This window comes from Aythya fuligula, chromosome 17 (genome assembly GCF_009819795.1).
Source record: "Aythya fuligula isolate bAytFul2 chromosome 17, bAytFul2.pri, whole genome shotgun sequence".
NCBI lineage: Eukaryota > Metazoa > Chordata > Aves > Anseriformes > Anatidae > Aythya > Aythya fuligula.
Window position 1 is genome coordinate 9,003,939 of NC_045575.1, and position 13,032 is coordinate 9,016,970.

The 13,032-nt window shown below is 46.5% G+C and overlaps 1 protein-coding gene across 6 annotated transcripts; it reads left to right on the top strand.

Annotated features, from left to right (window-relative positions):
• Window positions 1-431: 431 nt before the first annotated feature.
• GGT1 (gamma-glutamyltransferase 1) lies at window positions 432-12,511 on the top strand. 6 transcript variants are annotated; one of them, XM_032199383.1, is made up of 15 exons: window positions 432-589; window positions 1,579-1,715; window positions 1,808-1,975; window positions 2,603-2,730; window positions 2,970-3,059; window positions 3,317-3,509; window positions 4,662-4,819; window positions 5,884-6,033; window positions 6,535-6,671; window positions 7,524-7,711; window positions 8,529-8,656; window positions 9,507-9,619; window positions 10,691-10,804; window positions 11,673-11,858; window positions 11,947-12,511. In XM_032199383.1, exons 1-14 carry the CDS (start codon window positions 548-550, stop codon window positions 11,814-11,816), a joined length of 1,890 nt encoding a protein of 629 aa, XP_032055274.1. In that variant the 5' UTR covers window positions 432-547; the 3' UTR covers window positions 11,817-11,858; window positions 11,947-12,511. The 6 variants fall into 6 exon arrangements, with proteins under 6 accessions (XP_032055274.1, XP_032055273.1, XP_032055277.1 ...); XM_032199382.1 differs by having other exon boundaries at window positions 11,673-12,511; XM_032199386.1 differs by having other exon boundaries at window positions 516-584; window positions 11,673-12,511.
• Window positions 12,512-13,032: the final 521 nt, after the last annotated feature.

Below are 13,032 nucleotides of genomic sequence, written 5' to 3' on the forward strand. Positions count from 1 at the left end.
TTGGGGACATAATGGCTCCTCTGTTTCCCTGCACAGTCACTGCTCTGCAAACACACCACTAGTCTCTTTTAAAAGTAGTTGAGTGTAAATTAAGTTCTGAACCAGAGAAGAGGTTTCATCCATTTACTTTTCCCTGCCCTTGTTTGACGTTTGTTGACAGAACAGCACATACAGTAGATTTACACCCTGGTTTGAGTTGCCTTCCTTGGGGGTGGACATCTTTTGTGCTGACTGGGACTCACAGACACAGGGCTTGGATAAAAAATGGGCACATACCTTCTTTCTAAAATAACAGGAGTGGGGGTAAGGCTGTGCTGAGGGGCAGTGCTTGCTAATCTCCTCCCTCTGAGGAGTGTTTCAGTTTGTCTGGCCTGGCCTGTTTCCTCTAGTTAGGTCAGCACTGGCACGCTCACCGCTTCCTAGTCCTGCGTGTGCTGCTGCTGCAAGGCACCAAATGCTCCTCTGACTGCTGGAGGTTGCGCTACCTGGGGCTGTTGAACATCCACAGAGGGTGAGGTTGGTGGATCCTCTCTTCACTCGCAGTGCCATGGATTGGTTTGTCTCTGAGGAAAGCAGATGCTTTGGTAAGGTAAAGGGTATCTTGACTATTGCACAAGTATCGTAGTCATGGTGAAAAGCCAAACCTGTGCTACGCAGGGGGAGGTTGGTCCCTGAAGGTGATATGATGAATTTAGATCTTTTTGATGGAACAATTCTGTAATGGGAAAGAAAATGGGTCAAAGAGTAGTTCAAGCCATATTTCGTGAACTGTCAGTCCTAGCGAGATGTCACTGACTTTCCATTCCCTCAATAGCTCTTGACTTAGCTTGGTGTGTCTGGAATACGCTGGCTGCAGATCGTCTCTGTGAGCTATTCTCACCCGCCAATGAAGTGCAACCCTGTGCACCCCATGAGCAACTTTCTGCAGGAGGGGGAAGCATGGAGAAATAGGAACTGGCCGCCACCTTCTAGAAGTGGCACCTTCTAGAAGGAGTCCTTGCAGGCTCATTGGAGAGGCACTCTGGCCAAGGACCCTGAGCAGAAGGGGGTGCTATGCTTGCGGTGGGGTGCACCAAATAGAGTCTTGTTATTGACTAAGATGTGTATTGTACTGGTTAGTGGCAACCTCCTGGACAGGGAGGGACTTCTTCAAAGCCATGGCATTTAAAAGCAGGTAATATGAAGTTAAAGCTCTGAATTTTTCCACTGAAGATGATGCAAATCATAACTAACACCAGTTATGTTCTGCTCATCTGACCTATGTAACTGCTGTTGTTTTGGGTTGTGAAAGATAAGAGAGGTGTGTCTTATATATAGATATCAACCAGGTGATAGCTGCTGGCTTGGGGCCTTTTCACTGCAGGGGCTATAGCACTTCAGAGCTGTTACCAAAGGGCTTCCAGGAGTCTGTAGGGTCCCCATCCTTCCCAACAGAGAAGCAACTTAAATATTTGCTGATAGCTAAAATCCTCAGAGAATAAAGTCACAGAGCAAATAGTTCTCTTGTTGACATTGTTCACTTCCTCATCTTCTAGAAGATCCCCTCCCCTCTTGATAGTCACTTTCACTTCAAAGCAGGACTTCGCCCTAATGGAACTGTCAAGGCCAGAACTGGGCTCATCTCTCCTCGTTGCTCCTTGTAAAACCGCCCTTCCACGTGCAGAGCTGTCAACTGCCAGGGAGAGAGGGGAAATGGTGGATATGAAAGAAGATAGGTGAAAAGACTCCTCTTGTGCCTGATCATCTGTTCCCTAGCTCCCACATACCCCAGAAGCAGCAAGATTGATGATCCTGTCTCTTCCCACAGAAAGATGAAGAAGCGCTATGTGGTGGCTCTAGTCCTGACTGTAGTCCTACTGGGGCTCATCTTGTTCCTGGGACTCTTCTTTGGACTGCGCTCTGACTCAGAGGACACACACACCTATAAGAGGGCGGCTGTGGCTACAGACGCGGGGCAGTGCTCAATAATTGGAAGGTACCCGCTAATTCTGCTGTGACTCTTGCTATCGCTGACAGCTCTTGCACAAGACAAAACTGTTCTGTTCTGTTTTCCTGGTGTGTGCAGGTGCAACCCTGGCAGCTGCACAGCACAGATACTCTCATCTCCCTGTAGAACGAGGAGGCCGTAACAAAACCTGGGCTCTCATGATGCCCAAACAATGTTACTGCAGTCACTCAAAGATAGTACGGTAGACAAAGATTCCCTAGGCACAGAAACTACAGGAATGAGAGATGCTTTTCAAGCTTTTCTTAAAATTTGTTCTTCAGTTCCAGATGCAAGTGATGCAGATTTCAGGCTCCTTCGAGCTGTCGTTTCCGAAGTAATGAGTGTGGCTGGGATGTCAGCCTCCCCCATGTACTTTGACACATCTTGCTATCTTCAAGCTAGTTTGTATGCCTCTCAATTGAGGGGTGATCTGGTCTGTACCCAGACCATTAGGATTTCTTCCCTAAGGAGACAGAAGCTCAAACATCCTATTCCTGGGAACCTTTAGACCAGGTGTGGATGAAAGTTCCTTAGAGAGAGTCTGTAATATCTTCTCTGATGAGTTGACTGATGAGTGACATGTCACCATAAGATGCCTTCTCTGCTGTGCCTCAGGGACATCCTTCAGCAAGGTGGATCTGCGGTAGATTCTGCAATTGCAGCTCTGCTCTGTGTGGGACTCATGAACGCTCACAGCATGGGCATTGGAGGGGGACTGTTCTTTACCATCTACAACAGCACAGGTAAGGAACAAGGCCATACATATCTGGAACAGGTCCACCCCTCTATCTAAAGCACAGAGGGTTTATTTATGCTACCTGAGTCAAGGTAAGAGGCTGACTCTCCTAGTCTCTGTAGGACCATGTTGTCCTCAAAATATCTGCCAAGAAACTGGCTCCCAGTGATCAGACTTACTCAGCACAGACCATGCCTGGGTGCTGAGTTCAGAGCTAATCATCTTGCTTCCTTCCTGTCTTTAAAGGAAAAGTGGAAATCATTAATGCAAGAGAGGTGGCACCAAAAAGAGCCTCGGAGGCCATGTTTGGGAACGACACACAGCTCTCTCTGAAAGGTATGGCAAAGGTTATTTCACTGCTTTGGGGGTCCACACAGCTCCAACATTAGCTGCTACTGACCTGTCTGGACAAAGAAAATTTTTTATGGTTATGTTCTTGCATATCTACAGAATTTCTCACCTGCATCTTGCCGAAAATGTCCTCTATGCAGTCTTTTAAAGGCTAACAGATAAGCCCAGCTCTACCTCCTACTCCATTAATCGCTTTTTGTTTTCTTGCTTTGGAAGACTAATAAATTCTTTGTCTGCTCCAGGAGGATTGTCCATCGCTGTTCCCGGAGAAATCCGTGGCTATGAACTGGCTCACAAACGTCATGGCAGGCTGGCGTGGAAAGACCTGTTTATGCCCAGTGTCAAGCTGGCAAGAGAAGGATTCCCTATTGGGAAAGGCCTTGCAGCAGCCATCAAATCAAGAGAGACGTCAATTGAAAACAACCCCTCACTGTGGTAGGTAGAGAAGTCTCACTGTGGCAGGTAGAGTAGTTGCAGATCTGTGCAGAGAAATTTGGGGTTACTGCATCCTAGCTGAAGAATCTGTGTTTCTGTAATGTAGTGTTTGTGAGCCTGTGCCTGCCCTGCAGTGACTGTACTCACTGCACCTGCTGATGTTCCAGCTCCCTGGAGGTGTTAAATTATGTGGCCAATTTTGGGGATGTTCATTCCTGGCTTTTAAAGGGGGAGATAAATTCTACTCTTAAAGTCCATTTGTCTGAGCAGAGACGGAGCTGAAGTACATGCTGGGATGCATCTGTCAAATGGCAATGTGTGTCTGAATCCTTAGCCTTTCCTCAGGCTGTAAGTGCACTAAACTAATATTACCTCCATTTGGGGCAATTGCAGGGTATATTTTTCTCCTTGAACATCTCATCTGCTGTCAGGCAGTGGGTTGCTGGGTCATCTCTTCCTCTACAGTCAGCCTTCCCAGAGCAATGCCTCTGATCATCTACTTCTGGCAATGACTGTGAACACGGAGGATTTTAAATACACTTCCTCTTACAGTCCCATGGTGTTTGTCTCCAGCCGCACTGGAGATCATGCTTAATCTTTTCTTTTCCTGCCAGCTGCAGGTTGGTTTGCAATTCCAAATGGGATGTACAGTCTGGACTCCTGTACTTCCATCTGGCAGGTCCACAGCATCACATCCATGATCCCTGATGAGGGAGCTAGAAAGGGACCTGTCTACTTGGAAGTGCTCTGACCATCAGGAATCAGAATGCATTCTCTTGGACTCACTGGAAGCTTTGAGCCTTTTAGTTTCATAGTCTGTGCTCTGAAACTGAGCTGCTTGAGTTCAAGGACTATGGTCCCTCGTGGGCATCTTGAAGCAGTTAACCCCATGGGCAGGTAGGAAGGGTGGCCTGCCTTGGTAACAAAGATTGACACTCCCTCCAATAGGCTTCACTGAAAAAATTCTGAGCAATGTGGAATCCCAGGTCAGAAAACCACTGTTCAGTTATATGTCCCGATGCAAGGATAGTTCCTCTCCTCTCCACAAAGGCACTAGCATGAGCAGTCGAATACTGTGTCAGCTGATACAGCTACGCGTAGTTTTGAACGTGTCTCTCAGATGTGATCTTCTCAATCTTCTTTCTCCATTAGCGAAGTGTTCTGCAGAGGAGGGAAAATTCTGCAAGAGGGTGATATCGTCAAGATGCCTAAACTAGCCGACACATATGAGACTATAGCCAATGAAGGAGCAGATGCCTTTTACACAGGAAGCCTGGCAAAACAGATCATCGCTGACATCCAGAGTGTAGGTGAGAAACAGGACATCTGTTCAAAATAGCGTGAGTGCCTGACTGCTGCAGCTCAGCATCCAGGGAGGAGCTGGTGACCTGCAGAAGCCTTGGAAGCAGGTCAGGCCTGCTGCCTGAAATGCCACCTCTGAGACCTGTGGCAACAGGAGGCACAAGAGAAGCTGTTTTAGTACTTTAATGGATGTGTTTGAAACCCAATTAGAAATGAGGGGTAGATACTGTACATTTTTGCACCATATAGTCTAGCAAGTCTTATGTGTTCCTGGGCATCACATAGTGGATACATGCTATTTACAGAGCCTAAGTCCAGCAAGTTACCATCCCTGGTGGGTTGCATAAGAAAAGGTTGGATGTGATACTTAGGGACCTGGTTTAGTGGGTGATACTGGTGGTAAGGGGGATGGTTGGACCAGGTGATCTTGGAGGTCTTTTCCAACCTTAATTATTCTATGATTCTATAAGTTTCTACCTGAAACAATACATACATGGTCCTGTAAACTCTTAAGTTGTTTAATCTCTCAATGCCACTAGATGGTGGCAGTACCCTATCCTTGCTAGCTAGCATTGGCTAGCTTCAGTGAAACTCGTGTGCGTAAGTCATTTCCTGGATTTTTTTTGTGATGATTAATTACTGTCTTCCCCTTTCTGATAAAAAAAAAAAAAAAAAAAAAAAAAAAAAGCAATGGAATGTACCTGTTATTCTGTTTGTTGGGTGGCACAAAGCATCTGCACCCAAAAGCTGTATCCTTCCCCTGTAAGGAGTGTTCTTAAGGACATTTTGTTCCCTGCCATTGCTGGTGTCTTTTGTAGAAATAGATGGATCACCAGATTTTTGGCTGCTGTAAATCAGTCCAACTTCAAGCTTAGACTACCTGAGTCTTGGCTGGATCTATCAAGGAATAAATCCATCTCCTGTGCACCTATCTTTGCTCCCTTTACCTTGCAAATTTTTGCTTTGTCTGTGTTCCCTCTTGACCTTACTGTGAAGCCTGGTATAAGAGTATGACCTCCTCTTCCCACCAGAGATCACAAACCCACATCTATAGTTTCCTTCTCTGTTCCAGGGGGGATTGTCTCAATGGATGACCTGCGGGACTACAATGCAACAGTGATTGAAGATCCCATACAGGTTACGCTTGGGGAGTTTACCCTCTACACGCCTAGTGCCCCCCTGAGTGGCCCAGTGCTAGCCCTCATTTTCAACATCCTGAAAGGTGAGAGTGCCACTGAGCAGTGCCCTACTGGCAGCAGGAGCTGGGAGAGTTCCAAAGACAACTGCTCTTTTGGTTATGGGAGCTGGGTCTCAATAGCCCTCCAGCAGATAGGTCTGAGACCTCAGAAAAGGATCAGAGATGTGGAAACATTCCTTGTCTGCTGTAAACTCAGGGACATCACCTTTCTACCTGAAATAGAAGTGCAAGAGGAAAAATATGCTTCTGAATGCAGCACTTCCCAGGTACCTGAATGGGTGGAAATGAACTTGTACTTGCAGCTTCTTTAGAAAACATCTCCCCAAATACAAATCCTGCTGATGCCTCCCACAGTGCTCAAAACTACTACAGCTCCTGTGCTCTCCATGCAGAGGTTAGGACAGTGCAGTGACTGCATATCTGTAGAGACTCAGTTTCAAGATGATCCCATACAACAGTTTTATTAGCAGCCTGTTGACCGTGTACTTTGCTTTGTGTTCACAATGGTTTGTCTTCTGTTGCCAGGATATAATTTCTCTGCTGACAGCATCAAAACTGTGGAGAAGAAAGGTCTGACTTACCACCGCATTGTGGAGGCCTTTCGCTTTGCCTACGCCAAGAGGACTTTACTGGGAGATCCAAAATATGTCAACGTTACAGAGGTACCTGGCAAAAGCCTTTTCTTTCTGCAACACCCAGGCTACTGGAACATGGCTTTTTGGTTTTGGGTGACTAAACATTGTCAGGGATGCTCTGCGCCACCTGCTATTGACAGGCACTGAAATATCTCTGAATCAAAATGGGAAGTCCTTATGCGACTCATGGCTGAGCTGTGAGGGATATAAATGGAGGAAACCTTCCCGCTATTAGGAAAAGCAAAATCCTCAATTGACCAGGAGCATTTGAGTATATTTAGGGCTAACCTTCCCATTTTTCATAGTCTTTGGAGTCATTGCCTAGATGATACTCCCAGCACCCTTGTGGCTCTCTAACCACAGTCCTACCTATAGTAAATGGACCTACGGATGAGAAGGGGTGAGGCAGGAAACCTGCTTTTTCCAACTTCACACTTTGTGCTTTTACTTCTGTGATTCTCCAAAAGCAGCAGGATCTGAGCACTGCCCAGCTTGATGGACACAAATTTGCAACTTACCGAGCAATGATCAGAGCTTGCCTTGGTCTAGTCCTCTCAACCTGACCCCTCTTCTCTCATCTCTGAAGCAAGTGTAACAGTGCTTGCCTACACCTTACAGCAGTGTTGAGGACAGCTTTCCATAGATCTGCAATAATGGATGCTGATTAACTTCCCACATAAAGGGGCACATTGTACAGCTTCTTCCATGACTCTTTGGTACAGTGTCCATCTTTCAAGAAGGAGGAAAAGCCCTGCTGGAAAAATATAGCCTCACTGCTGGGATTTGCCACTCTTCTGTGGTCTGAAGTGTTGGATATCAGCCTCATACATGTCTCTTAAACTTAATCTGCTGAGTAACTGCATTGGATTTCTCTGACAGGCAATCAGAAACATGACGTCCGAGTTCTTTGCTGATAGTCTCCGAAGAAAAATCACAGACAACACTTCCCATCCAGTTGACTACTACGAGCCAGTATATTACACTCCAGATACTGCCGGTACATCCCACCTCTCCATTGTGGCTGATGATGGCAGTGCTGTGTCCGCCACCAGCACCATCAACCAATAGTATGAGCTCAGACATTACTTCTGTGTAGGCCTCTGCCATCTTCCTAGTGGTGGTTCTGTGGTTGGTATAAAACATCGCTGTCATCTCCGTAGCGGGGCTGTGATGGGTAGCACTGTTGATGGGCACTTCTGCTAAGCTTACAGGTCAGTTCTTAATGCTGAGACTTGTGCAGTTGGGTCAGAGGACAGGATATGTGAAGTGGGGTCCTCTGTCATGTTGGGTTCACCCACTGAGGAAATATCCACTGCATCTGGATTTTCTCATAAGCAGTGGTATCACTGCAGGCTCTGATTTCCCAGGCATCTGGAAGGAATTTGAGCTGATGCAGCTGGTCTGAAAGCACAGTATTTGTCTAGAGTGCTGTCAGGAAGAGCTGTGTTCTGTATACATGGCCTGAAGCTGGGGGAGGGCGGGAGGTTCTTTCTGTCCATAGAAAATGTCACTTGACACATCTAAGCACGACCCCAACCATTTCCAAAGATGGCAGTCTTTGAACTACGCTGCCTCTGAATGGAGTGCAGTACTGCCCGGTTGGAAGGGGATTAATTGTATTTTGCTGCTGTGCTTTTCTTCCCCTCAGGGTCCTTGCAGGGGAGCTATACAGCAGGATGCTGGGCTGCCTTTCCTCTGTGTAGCTGTGTGCTTACGGTATAAACTGCTTCCTTCCCCCAAGGGGTGACAGAATGTCCTTTGCAACACAAGGGAGTGGAGAGTTCCTCCCATCAAATTCCAGTTTTCACAGTGCAGTAATTCACCTGAAGCTTGTCCTGGATTTCCTCTGATCTTCACGTGTCTGCGCTAACTTGTTTTGTCTAGCTTTGGCTCTGACGTACGATCCAACGTGAGTGGAATCATTTATAACGATGAGATGGATGACTTCAGCTCACCTTACATAATCAATGGATTTGGGATACCTCCTTCTCCAGCAAATTTCATAGCACCAGGTAGCTGTAAACTACCTTCCTGACTCCATCCTGTATCTCTATCTTGCATACTAAGGCTGTGGTGTCTGCAAGGTAGGCTGCAGCATGTTTGAAATCAGCCACAGATCTGGGGCTTTCTGCAGAGTGGAGGTGAACATGAGGCACGTGGCATCCCTGCCAAAAGTGCACTCCCAGCCTCCTGTGGTATACCCTGAAGAAGGAGAAGCCATCTGAAGAAAACCTCCTGGGCACACCTCCTTCCAGCAACCAGAAATCCTTTTGCAGGGAGCTCAGAGCATATCAAGTGAAATGACTTGGGGATATGAAAGATTTCTTTGAATTTACTAGGAGGGAGGCAGCAGCAGGAGCTGACTGCTAAGTGTTACACAGCCCTACCCAGCCTTCTCCCTGTGCTGTCTTGGGTTCTGTAGCACAGCTCCAGACAGACTTATTTCATGCACCTAACCAAGCACCCTGCCTGCTCCATCACTGCTTCCTGCAGAGCCATCTCATTGCCACAGCAGTGGGCTTGGGGTTCTGTCACCCTCCTGTACCACGTTTTGGAGAGAGAGAGGGAAGTGATAGGAAGTCCCACAGTTTAGGGGAGGCAGCTGCATGATGGACAATCCCAGCTGGGACAGAACCATGGAGGCAGGCACCTTCAGCCTCTGCACAAAATACTAGGGTTCAGCTTTGCATTGTGGTAGCAACAAGATGTGTACAGGGGACACTGGGACCCCTGAGGGATGAACAAGACCACCTGAGTCAGGAAGGTGGATATGGAGGCTCTGGGTTTAGATGTGGAGTGGGAGTCGGCAGTCTGTAAGCTACAGGTGGAAAGCTGAGCCTCTGTTGCATCTGTCCCCGACAGGTAAACAGCCGATGTCTTCCATGTGCCCCTCCATCTTGGTGGACAAATCAAAAAAGGTCAGGATGGTGGTTGGTGCTTCTGGAGGAACAAAAATAACCACAGCAACAGCACTGGTATGTGATGATGTGGGCAATCTGGGGGCAAAGGTGAGGCAAAACAAAGTGGGGGAGAGGCAGTGTTTGGGGTTAAGGGGTTCATGCCTATGATATGACCATAGCCATGGCTCCCTGCTGCAGGCCTGGGGGCTGAAATAAAGGTTCATGCCCGGCCTTCTGAGGGCCAGGCCTTCAACCCCAACTCCTGCTTGCCAGAGCGACAAAGGGTCTCAATAAATTACTTCAGTGACTCTGGGTTTTTCCTTTGGCAAATTGTTCTTAACGCTTGTAGGAGATGTATAACTTCGGTTTAGCTTTGACTTCTGAATTGCCATGAACTCTTTGCCTAGTTTAGAGTCATTCTCATCCAACCCCCCAAACTTCAGGTGAAAATCATGCAGAGTAGCTAAATAAGAACTTAGGCCAGGCATGGTATCATCTGAGAGGCAGGCTCTTTGTGACCTGCTGTGGCAGCCAGTCAAAGGCCCAGATAGACCAAAAATGACTGTAGGGGAAAGCAGTCCCCAGTGCTAGTGCACACAGCCATCCAGAGCACCAGGCTGCAGCTTGCTTTCTGGCTAAGGCAGGGGAAAAGGCTCTGAAACAACTGCTGCAAGCAGTTTTCAAAGCCCTTCATCCTGAGGCTGTTTTCACTTGCCAGCAGCTCCAACCTGCAGTCTAAGCAAATGGGGATGAGCCAGGTTTATGGAAACTGGTTGCATAGTAGCAAGAAGCTGTAACTGTATGTTCGCACTGAGGTGACTGCTGCTTGTCTAAATAAGTCAGCATGGGCTTACTCACAGCAGGATAAATCCAGCTTGAGGATCTGGTCCTTCTCCTGTGTTCATTTTAGCCAGTCTTGGTCTCTTTGTGTGGAATTCATCCTAAGCGTATACAAGCTGACTTGCTGCAATGTACCTGTGTTTTTCTTAGCCAAGAGATGGAGTGCTGAAAGCAGCAGGAATTAGAAATTACATATTTTATGTGCTCTAGTGAACATCCTTCAGAAGTCTCTGCCTTTGTTGCTGCAAGTGTGAGATCTCTTTGAAGGCAACTAACTAACATTAAGGCTTTTTTTGCAACTCTTAGACGATCATCAATTCCATCTGGTTTGGCTATGATGTGAAGAAAGCAGTGGAAGAGCCCAGAATTCATGATCAGCTGTTTCCCAATATCACGGAGCTTGAGGAGCAAATAGAGGAGGTTTGTCTGGCTTGAGGCTGGGTTGTATATGAGCTTTTTGTGTGGTGCTGGTGTCATATTGTTGGGAAGGCATGTGTGTGTAGAAAATCGTGATGTGTTGCCAAATTTCCTAGGTGAGCAGTATTAAAGCTGGCACAAGTGCAGTACTGGGTCACAGTGAGCTGTTCAAAGTGTACTTTTAGTCTGTCATATGGTTTTAAAGCCTAATGCATTCAAGCATGAGCTATATCTGAAACTGAGGCTATATTTCTTCCAGTTGTTTGGCTTGAAGTACTTGCAAAACAGCAAGGATACTATTTTGCTTCAGGGCCTGAAGCATCCAAACAGTCTAAATCAGGTGACCCTCAGGAAACTCATGTTCTGTTGTGCTACCTCCTCACAAATCCTGAAGTGCTGCCGCAGAGCTAGCAAGGGAGAATTCACAGAGGGACCCAAGAACAGATGTGAAAATATTCTCACAGAAAAGGTCTCTGTGCAGCACTGTCAGTCTGAGAGCTGATGGCAGGATTCACCTTGCCTTTGGGGACCCAGGAGTTGGACTTGATGATCCTAGTGGGTCCCTTCCAACTCAGATATTCTATGAAATGTTACTTCCAGCTGTCAGTCATTACACAAGTATGCTCTTTGACCTGCAGTCACACTCTTTGACCTGAGCACACACTCAACACCACAAATGCCACATCTTCTCAATTCCACCTGAAAACCAGTGCATCCTAGAAAGCAGAAGGAAGAAGAGAGACAGCATGTAGTTTTAGGAGGCGTACCTAATACAGGCACTGTAGGCTTGGGTAGTCATGGAGGATTCAGGTCACAGACTACAGCACATGAGCAGTTTCTCCTGTTGTCCTCATGCACTTCTGCATTTCAGGGTATAGAAGAACAACTAAAGAAGAGAAAACATGATACCACACGAGTGACTGGCGGTGCGGTTGTGCAAGCCATTCTCAGAACAGATGATGGATGGGCTGCAGCCTCCGATTCCCGGAAAGGTGGCTTCCCTGCAGGCTACTGACCTGGTTCAGCTCCTTTTTGTCAGTGATCTAGTGACACTGAGGTGTGTCTGGGGGGAAGATCCTTTAGGTCTGCAACTCAGGGAATTCTCACAGGAAAGAGAACAAATTTGCCTGTGATTCTATTGACAGAGCTGGGACTGATGTTCTCAACAGCCATGCCTCATGCCACAGCAGTGTGCTAAGACAAACATGTCTACCAGGACATGACCTCCTTGAAGAATCTGTTCTGCTTTGAAGAGTTTGATTCCTGCCTCCTCTCCATCCCATGAAGTCAGATTGGGTACCTAGTTTTTGAAGAAGGTCCAGTTCACGCAAGCTGCTGGAAGTGTTTTGTTTGCACAGTTTCAGCTACCACAGTTTCAGTGTCCCTGTCACAGCTAGAGAAGAGATTTGTTTCTTGTTGATTAGAGGAGTTACAGGACCATGGGAACTGGGTTTTCTAAGTTACAAACTAATCGATCTGTGCCACAGTGGTGAGCTCAGCTCTAGCCTGGGATAAACCTTCACAAACTCGCCACTATTTCTTTTAACAAAAGATGTTTCTGCTTTTCACTTCAGTTGATTAATGGAGATGGATGGGTAACTTGGGAAGTGGCTTCAAACTTTCTTATATTTCTGTTGAGAAGGTCTAAAGGGAAGATACTACTTGTAAAACTCTGAGCACAATTAAAATAAATAAAAACGGAGCCACATATTTTTCTTGCCTGCACAGTTGATATTGCCAAAAGGGATGGTGAGAGTCAGCATGAAAGAAGCTCTTTAGAGATTTTTCTCTTTTGTTCACTCCTTTGATGAAGCTATGAATTTAAAAGATGATAAAGTGTCCAAAACAAACTAATTTTTCTCCAGTTTTCTTCCTACCACATCATACTGCAGACCTGGACTACCAGAGTCTGTGTAAATCAACCCTCTGAAAAAGGGAACACTGCAGTTACTCATTTGAAGGTAAGTTGTAGTTAATCAGACAATGACCTCTCAGAAATCCGTATCTGATACAGAACAGCTAACAGTGTCTGCAGCTGTGCATGAGTGGATTTTGGTGTTCATCTACCAGCATGGACTATCATATCGTATTATATATCAGATCAGATAAACTTAGCCTGTGATCAAAAAATGAGTGTTCCTGGATGTTTGTACACTCCAGGGATGTTTATGAAATCTTGGAAACACAGGTGACAGTAAGTGATATTATCTATGTGCCTTGTTGAAACTTCC

Excerpts from the sequence above, each read along its gene's own strand:
- GGT1 (XM_032199382.1), top strand. The coding sequence starts at position 548 with ATGGATTGGTTTGTCTCTGAGGAAAGCAGATGCTTTGGTAAG. Across the intron at positions 3,510-4,661 it reads GAAAACAACCCCTCACTGTG|CGAAGTGTTCTGCAGAGGAG; the intron begins GTAGGTAGAGAA and ends TTTCTCCATTAG. Across the intron at positions 9,620-10,690 it reads TAACCACAGCAACAGCACTG|ACGATCATCAATTCCATCTG; the intron begins GTATGTGATGAT and ends TGCAACTCTTAG.